Genomic DNA, 9,264 nt, shown 5'->3' on the forward strand with positions numbered 1-9,264 from the left:
CATCTGAAATGGGTGTTGAGCCATCGTTTCCAGTAAAACGTCGGACTCTTAGAAAGAAACAATTTGATGAAATTGATTGCAATGAAGAAATACTGCAAGCCGAGAAGGCATTTGAAGTTAATTACTTTTTGGTTATGGTTGATATGGCAACAACTTCATTGAAAAATAGATTTGAAGAACTCCAAGTGTTTCAAGGTATATTCGGGTTTTTACTGAGTTCAAACGCCTTGAAGTCACTGAATAATATTGAACTAATAGATTGCTGCACTAAATTTGCAAAAACTTTCTATCTGGATGGTTCATCTGATGTGGAGTTAAATGATCTAATATCTGAATTAAGGGTTATGCAATTGACTTTGCCGGATAGAACAATGTCTGCTATGGAAGTTTTTGAATTTGTTAGAGAAGTTGACTGCTATCCTAATGTTTCTATTGCTTATCGAATCTTATTTACTGTACCTGTGACTGTGGCATCGGCTGAAAGAAGCTTTTCAAAGTTGAAGTTATTGAAGAACTATTTGAGGTCAGTAATGTCTCAAGAAAGGCTAACTGGTTTTGGCGACCTTATGCATTGAGAAAAATTTACTAGATGAGATTGATGTTGATACCATCATTAGTGACTTCGCTTCTGTAAATGTTAGAAGAAATTGTTTCAGATGATCTCTACAGGTAAAGTTATATTCATATGCAATTTTACTTTGTAAGTTTAGCTACATTCATTATGTCTAACATGTATAATCATATTCTTATATTTTTTTTAGATTTATGATAAGCTAGCTTCTGTTTTCAAGTTGGGTGATGGAGTTGTGATTGCTAATTTTGGTGCTGATAAATACAGAGACTTGACTGAGAAGTATGTCTTTATTTTACCCTATCATATAGTCATATGTTTTCGTCTACATCTTGTTTTATCTGTTTATGTTATTGTGTACCGGGATATGCTAGTTTTTCCATATGATACATACAACTGCTATTTGTTTGATATAAAAAATACCACTATTGCTTTGAGCCACTGTGGTACATAAATATTTCAAAATTTATATTTAATAGGCCCCATTTTTAATCTCATCCCGGACCACTAAAATATCAGGACCGGCCCTGGTTGGATGCACACCGTGATTCGTGCAGACATCAAGAAAGTCTGAGAAAGCATATGCCCTTCCTTTTCTTTCTTGCATCTTCAAGCTAGTTTTCCCCGTTTTTTGGATTTTTGAATAAAACCACCTTTTCGGATAAAAATACTGTGAATAGTAAATCGTATCGCACAACTAACTTGTATGGGGAGAGAATTTAACTTTGAAATCCACACGTCCAACTTTTAAGTAAAGAGAATCCTACCTTCCAAATGAAGAGAACACAACTTTCAAAACAACCATACCATAATTTGAATTGAATTCTCAGAGTTGGACTTCAAATTTCGATTCAACTCGATTTCGAAAAACTTGAACTTGAGTGGTCAAGGTGCTCACGTTGGTATTACTTGCTACCCTCCGTTACAGGGGGGCTAGACAGTACGATTGCTACGGGAGCAATTGTTACAATGCATACTCAAAACTTCAACTTGAAAATGAACTGCAGGACCAACTCCACTGTTAGATCCTAGATGATTTTTTTAAATATATATGTTTTACAGCATGTCCTCAGTCCCGGTTTACGATTTGAGATGTTTTGGGACCAAGTGACACGCGTTTATGCTGATTCCTGTATGTTTACAACCCAGCACAGAACATTGTCAATTTTGGAGCTCGACGGAAACAGAACTCACATGTAGATTGTAGAGTGCCTCGCCCTCTCATACAGAAGGAAACAGCTGGTACTATGACCACTGTAGATAACAATGTCAAATAATTACAATAGAAGGCAACAAGCAAAATTGCAGATATACATATGTTGTCAGCTATCTCGATAGGTTGTTTATCCAACTGGAAGGAGCTATACTTTTTACACGGCTGGCTCTGTAACTTCTACTAGGGTGAAGACCACCGAGTACACCCCAACATTCTTACACAAACGGTGAAAAAAAAATCCAAAAAATAAAAAAGTAGAGAAACAAGAAAAGAATTTCGCTATATTGCTCAGAGTAGCTAAAAACCACAGCCTTGCAGGAGCAAACAAGGTGGCAACCACTGTCGACGAGCCTGTCACGTGACAAAGAATTTTAGGATACAGTATGAATGGTTAAAGATGGGCCTTTCTTATGCAATTTCCCCCTAATCTGCTTAATCTTCGCATCCACCCTTGCGGTGAAACCAATCTTTGTCTTCTGCCTGGCCTTTGACCGCTCCCTCTTCCACATTGTCTGGTCCTCGACGTCTTTCCGTAGGTACTTGATCTCTTGAATCACATGGTGATCAAGTGGATTGCACGATCTCTGGTAAGATATGTGAATTAGGTAGGGGATACTGCAAGCAGCAGTCACCAGAAGCGTCGCCACCCAGTACAAGGGAGTTGGCCCAAGGACTTCCAACAGAATTTGGTAGTTGTCGCGGGACCTCAAAGTCATCCCGTAGGCGAGGATGAAGAGATACCAAGTTGTTATGCTGCCCCACACAAAGAGATGTTGAATCCATGTGAAATGGTTCATTGTTAGAGCAATCTGCATGTTAACAGCCCAGATGATGCAGGTGAACATGGTAGTTCCCACTGCAGCCATGTCTGCAGTCTGTCCCCCAGCACGGATTGCTTGATCATAGAATATACAGAGGTTGAGGAAGAATATAGCCAGAGATGAGTAGAGGCCATTCCCCATCCATCCTAGGATCCGGTACCAATCAAAGAAAAGGTTCTTTGGCCCTTGCTGATATAATGCTGGAAACTGCAAAATGCAAGTCACGCTATGTCGGTATATTGATAATACGAAGGATTAGTAGATAATATGAAGGATTAGTAGCATTTGATGGGCAATCAGATAAGACTGCGTAGGTGATCCCATCATGAACCTTCTAGTATCACCCAACAAGATCAGAGAACAGTAACTTGGCATAGAAGTTTACTTTGCAACATGTAACTACTCATCCCCCAGCCCAGACATGACTGATTTGATCTAGGCGCCGTATAAACATAATGGTGCTAAGAATCAAACTTACGTGCATTTGCATTTCCCTTAAACTTCAGTCAGATTATAATTTAGGTGTAAATATAACCTTACCACGAGAAGTACTAAAACCAAAAAAATGAAAATATAAACAATAGGCACAACTGTCCTGACATGGATGTGTGGTCTTTAATCTGCTTAGCTTTGTTCCTTAAGCTACTTGTCTTAAATATTATAGATGCTGTGCCAGGTAAACTGCTTGAAGAGAAGTATCGGACCAGAAACTCAATTCATGGGACGGTTCAAATACATGTTGAAGAGAAAACGAGTACCCTTTCTTATAAGGTTTTTCATTTGTATTTTTACAGTGGCAGGTATCCATGTATGCATCATTGAGTGGCTTGTGCCTTTGATTTGGATGAATGAATATCTGAACCAGATAATCTAACAGCTGAGACAGCATTCAATCGAATATAGAATGAGGGAAATAGTATTCAATGCACACCTAACCATCTCAGATTCCGTGGTTTTCTGTCAATGGCTAGAATCTGCTGATTCATACACATGAGTTTATGCATAACCCAAACACATGGGAATCAGATTAGCATAAACAAATGCATACTGGTAAGCTGAGATATATGATTTGCTAGTTCTCTTGTGCATGCATAGCCATATCAAATTGTAGTGTTGTTATACTTGGTGCCATGCAAATGCAATCTAGACCCAGACGGAAGACTTGATAAACATTTTAGTACAATATGGTGATCTCAAATACACCTAGTTGCTAATAGATTTTTGTGGCCTCCATGGAACTGTAGTGCTTCTCAAGAAATAAGGTTTGACAAAAGATCTTTTGGATATAAGCTAATTTACTAGTTTCTTTCGCGGAAGCATAGTGATATGGATACAACAAAAAAAATCTTCTAGCACTACAGCACACACCACATTATAGAACTATTCCTTAATTCCCATTCTAAACATGTTAAATTGCTCATAACCCGTATGGTTAAAAATAAGTATGATGTTTTATCATATACCTGTAAGCAGATTTCGGATGAAACGTCTTGCTCAAATACTCCAAGTGATATAACAGGAAGCGAGGTGAGAACAACATTGAAAAGCAGCATAAACCAATCATCATATACAGATTGCCCAGAAAATCCAGCAAATGCCTCAAAGTAAAATATTGTAAGGCCAAAAGCAATATTCTTGTAAAAGAAGTAGCAGATCTGCGATTCAATAAAAGAAAACTTGTTAAACACAATGTTGAAAATATAAAAGAATCTGACTAGGTAGAATGTCACAAATAAAAGAAGTGCTTCAAGCATGCACCATTTGAGCGATTCTCTTGTAGCACCAATGGCCATGGACAACAAGGAGTCGCTCAAGGAACCGAAACTGGGAAATTGAAAAATCACTAGCCATCACCGCCTGGTGAAGGAAAAGAACCACTGTTAGCCATAACATAATCACTGAATCACTACTGTGGTATCTAAAAGTAGCACTACATTAGATTTGGGGGTGAATTATAATAAATCTGAACAGCCGACCTGCATGCCCTCCACCCCACTTATGCCAACTCCAATATCTGCTTCTTGAATCATGCCTACATCATTTGCACCATCACCTATTGCTAAAGTGGTTTGCCCAATACCTTCTTTGACGAGTCGGGTCACCTACAAAATGAAGAGGAGCAAACTCAGCATTGCTCTATGTAGCAAGTACAGATGGTCGATTGGTGATAAGCAAAGTTACCAGCGCTTTTTGCTTTGGAGACACTCGGCAACATATGACAGAAGCACACTCTGTTGCCAGATTCAAAAACATATGCTTCATGTCATCCTCCAAAGCAAATGCCAGAGCTTTTCCATCAATAACCAGAGCAAATGCGGCATCAGGATCCTTCTCCAGCTTGACCATTTGTGACCCATTGGCGATTTGCAACATGAGACTCTCTTTTGCAGCCTGCTTAGTTGTCAAAGATGAAAGCAAAGCCTACCATAAAGAGAATTACTGTGTAGATTAAAGCTGTCTACAGTACCAGAGAAAAATGATGTGCAAAGGTACCTTTTTTGCATCCTGGGCTACTTGGTCACCGGTAGGTATGGACAAACATATCCGTTTCATGCCTTGCCTCAGTAAACTGCATGCATATCTGCAAAGAAATAGAAATATCATAAAATATCAATCACAATTATTACTTTTAGGTATCAAAAGGTTCCATTTGGCAACAGCATACCCGATGTTAATTGCAGTTTCCATCTTATCACCAGTCAGAACCCAGATCTTGAGACCTGCTTGCGCCAAACGATCTATGCACTGAGGAACCTGATAGAGCACAAGACATGACTTAGAAGATAGAACAAGTTCAAACAGTTACTAGCATGGCAGCACGACCCAACAGCATATCTTAACCATATCTTAACCATCCGAAAATCAATCAGTAATTTTTACCCCTTTTTGTAATTTGTCCTCTACTGCAGTTGCACCAACAAGGATCAGCTCTCTTTCGATCAAATCAGAGACTCGCTCCAGTTGCAACTCTCTATCAGGCCCAATAGTGGTCTTTGCCTTAAGAAACTCAGAACTCCAAGAAGAATATTCTGATTCCTCAAGCAACCTGTATGATAGGGCCAAAGTTCGCAAGCCTGTCTCACCATAATCATTCAGATGCTTACTCGTATCAGCTTCATACATCCGTCCATTTTTGGCCAGTCTATCAAATATGATGCTGCTCGGTTGGGAACAAAGAACAACGAAGGATAGTCAAGCTGAAGCAAAAAAATAAAATAAAAAATGGTGGCAAGGATAGAACGAACAACCCAAGCGTGCTGGCAGTAGAACCTAGTAAGTAATCAAGTGTAAAAGTTTCTCCTTAAGAAACACTTTTAAGTTATCATTTTGACTAAGAAAATGCCATAATGTCACAATCTGAATGCACATGGCTTGATGGCACAAACTTAGTGAAAAAATTGAAACATAAGCATCAGCAAAGAAAATATTTTGCAGAAAGTCCTACCTATCTGCTCCTTTGCAAAAAAGAAGAATTTGACCATCTTCATCCTTCAGAATTACGGACATTCGCTTTCTTTTGCTGTTGAATTCCAATAAGTTGAGAATCTTGAACTCCCTAAAATCACACTCAAGTATTAAGAAAAATGAGTGATAAGGAACACAAACAACTAAGGGTAAATGCAATAAAAATACTAATATGCAACCTCTCAGTTGTGCCCTTTGATGAAGTGTGTTTCTCCCTGACAAAGACGCTTGATTGTGTTCTCTTGAAAAATTCGAACCCAAACTCTCTGGCTGCCACAAGAAAGGCCCCCTCATCAGGTGATTCTGCTTCATAGGTAATAGAACCAGTTGCCTCATTTATCTCAGGAATCGCTGTGTGACAAAGACCAAGGATCCTGAAGAACAGGAGAATTGTGGAAGAATTTGGTTCCTTGGTCCAGTTCCCTTGCATTAGACGGTCATCCTGAAAACTGAAGCCTTTTATGGAGGCCTTTCGGTTATTTCCAACACTAAAGGTAACACCTTCTACCAACTGAATTCCATCCGCATTGCTCTCCTCCCATACATCTCGTAAAGGGATATCTTGGTCATCAGCACCTGAGGCCATCTGCTTTGCGGCAGCAAGTTCAACTTCGCTTGAACCCACACCATATGAAATTCCAGCAATTGAACACTTCAAGAAGTCCATCTGATTGCAGGTCAAAGTGCCAGTTTTATCCGACAAAATTGTGTGAACCTGGCCAAGCTCCTCATTCAAGTTTGATGTACGAGCCTGAGCAGTATTGCCAGTCTCCTCATCGAACATATGAATGTCCTGGTTGATGAAATGTGCTTGCAATACCTTCACAAGTTCAATCGAGACATACAGCGAAATTGGAATCAAATACCCATAAAGAATGAGTGCTGTGATGAGATGGAATATCCCAGAAAGAGCAGGGCGTGATGGATCATCCAATTTATTAGAGTTCTGTGGCTGCAAGTACCACCAGTGGGGCAGGTCTAACTTGATTCTCACAGCAAAACCAATTGAACTGATGAGCGATATCAACACAAGCACAGTGAACAGAATGTATATGATCAAATCCATCTTCCTCTCAATCCTGCTCCTCTTGGATGGTGACTCAGTTGAATTCTGCATTACCTTACTGTCATGCCCAGTAAAAATGACCACTCCATAGATAAAGGCTGTATTCCTCAGCTTTGAGTCCCTGAGAAGTATCTGAAACGGATCGATGGCGTACACCTGCCTCTCATACTCAAAGTTGCCAACGAATGTGTACAGGCTCGGGTTTGGATCCTCACAGCGTATCACTGCCCGGAAATCCTTAAAGGACTCGTCCTCTTCCAATGGCAGCGTAACCTCAAGTGACCTCTTGACCTTGAGGTTCGTCTCGCCATCCAGGTTCATTGTCTCAACGTAGCAAATGCCATCCTCATAGCTCGAGGACAGCAGCAGTAAATCAGCGGGGAAGAACTGATCCTTTTCGACTTTGACCACATCGCCAACACAAAGGTCTTCCCAGTGTTTGTACTCGAATTGGCCATCACCCTTGTGCACAGCAACCTTGCGGTTGTTCACCTTCATGTCCTGGATGAAGCGCCGCCAGTCCTCCACCCCCTCCTTGATCATGCTGAGCCCGACGACGAAGGCCAGCGGCGCGATCATGCTGACAGCAGAGAAGGGGCAGACCGGGGTGAGCGAGAGGATGGCGGTGAGGAGGAAGTAGAGGTTTGCGACGCGGCGGAACTGCTCGAAGATGGCCTTGGGGAGGAAGGTGATGATGTTGTACTTGGTGGTGGAGATGTAGTTGGTGGGGTACTTGAGCGGCTTCCGGCGGTGGATCGCCGGGTTGTTGCAGTGCACGACGCGCGAGAACCCCGGCCCGCCGACGGCGCCGCCCGCGCTGGAGGGGCCGACAGCCTCGTCGGTGGCAGGGGCGCGGAAGCAGGAGAAGGTGTAGAGCTTGCTCCACCGCAGGCGGTCGCGCCGCCGCCCGCCGGCACGGCCCATCTCGGCGGCCCCTCGGCGCGCGGTGACCGTGCCCGATTCTGGCTACGCGGAGCGCGGCATTGCCGGTCGTCGATCGAATCTTTCCAAGATTGGTGGGGGCTCCTGCGCCGCCCGGGCGAATTGAACCTGCAGATTGGGAACCAGGCCGTGATCTTGCGAGCCGAAAGAACAAATATAACAAGAACTCAACCAGAATAAATAGAGAAATATCACGACAACGACATCTGGAATCCCGCAAAACGCGGGGAGAAAGAATGCACACATTTCACCCGCATTTGGCATCGCGAATTCACCCATGGAAATAACAGCAGAAACAAAACAAAAAACAAAAAGATTACAGGCCCAAAAAAGAACACAGACCAGAAGGGAACGGGAAAAACTTCGAGACGCGAGCAAACGCGCAGAAGCAAATATTAGAGTGGAGAGGGGAACACAGAGGACCAAGAACTGGTTGATGCATTACTCGAGCCGGCGGGGCCCACCTACCTTGTGGGGGAAATAGAGAGGGAGAGGGGCCGAGGCGGGGCGGCGATTCCGGCGAGCAGGCGGCGGTTCGATCCCGGCCTCGGGATTCGCGCGCGGCGGCCGGCGACGCGTGTGGGCGTGGGGATGGTGGCGGGAGCGAGGAGGGAGGGGAGGTAACGAGGTGGGGAGCGACTAGCGAGAAGAGGGGGAGGGAACCGTGAAGCCAGGTGATTTCATTTCACCTTAAATGCTGGATCATAGGTGAATACTTAAAATTTGATAATACTGTTATTACTATAGTAGTATATAAACAGTAATATTGTTCACACCGGATTTCACCGGAGTGAAATAAGAGGATTTAGATCAGGGGAGGTGCTGAGAGAGATTAAATTAATCTAATTTCTGATTAATTTAAACCTGCCATATTGTAGTTAATTTAACCATATTTATTTACCGTGGGTGCGCTTTACAAGACGCCCTCCACACGTATTCGCTAATTTGTTTGTAAATATATTTTTTCTTTTCAATACTTGTATTTTTTAACACTTGTGCCAGTATAGTATGATTAAATTAAATTGGATAATATTTTGCTGTAAAATACGTGCACGTGTTGCCTCCGTCTAAGCAAAGCAAAACCCTCGCTAGTCCATGTGCGGTGCAGTCGTTGCACGTCTATACGGTGAAACGAGGCGTGTGCACGTGGAGGAAGCGGCAGGTAGGAGCACAGCGACCGCAA

The 9,264-nt window shown here is 42.4% G+C and overlaps 1 protein-coding gene across 2 annotated transcripts; it reads right to left on the bottom strand.

Annotated features, from left to right (window-relative positions):
- Positions 1-1,751: 1,751 nt before the first annotated feature.
- On the bottom strand, positions 1,752-8,743 carry LOC133883566 (probable phospholipid-transporting ATPase 4). 2 transcript variants are annotated; one of them, XM_062322916.1, is made up of 11 exons: positions 8,550-8,743; positions 6,253-8,189; positions 6,054-6,164; positions 5,489-5,765; positions 5,274-5,362; positions 5,102-5,189; positions 4,790-4,999; positions 4,585-4,710; positions 4,367-4,465; positions 4,072-4,263; positions 1,752-2,815 (listed from the first exon to the last, which is right to left on the bottom strand). In XM_062322916.1, the coding sequence occupies exons 2-11, from the start codon at positions 8,061-8,063 to the stop codon at positions 2,159-2,161; spliced, it is 3,660 nt and encodes a 1,219-aa protein (XP_062178900.1). In that variant the 5' UTR covers positions 8,064-8,189; positions 8,550-8,743; the 3' UTR covers positions 1,752-2,158. The 2 variants fall into 2 exon arrangements, with proteins under 2 accessions (XP_062178900.1, XP_062178899.1); XM_062322915.1 differs by having other exon boundaries at positions 4,790-5,029.
- Between the last annotated feature and the right edge of the window lie 521 nt (positions 8,744-9,264).

The sequence above is a fragment of the Phragmites australis genome, chromosome 10 (assembly GCF_958298935.1).
Source record: "Phragmites australis chromosome 10, lpPhrAust1.1, whole genome shotgun sequence".
Taxonomy (NCBI): Eukaryota; Viridiplantae; Streptophyta; class Magnoliopsida; order Poales; family Poaceae; genus Phragmites; species Phragmites australis.

Coding starts and splice junctions, on each gene's coding strand:
- LOC133883566 (XM_062322915.1), bottom strand. CDS start 8,063: ATGGGCCGTGCCGGCGGGCGGCGGCGCGACCGCCTGCGGTGGAGCAAG. Junction 4,711..4,789: donor CTCCAAAGCAAAAAGCGCTG/GTAACTTTGCTT, acceptor TTCATTTTGTAG/GTGACCCGACTCGTCAAAGA. Junction 4,264..4,366: donor ACAAGAGAATCGCTCAAATG/GTGCATGCTTGA, acceptor ATTGAATCGCAG/ATCTGCTACTTCTTTTACAA.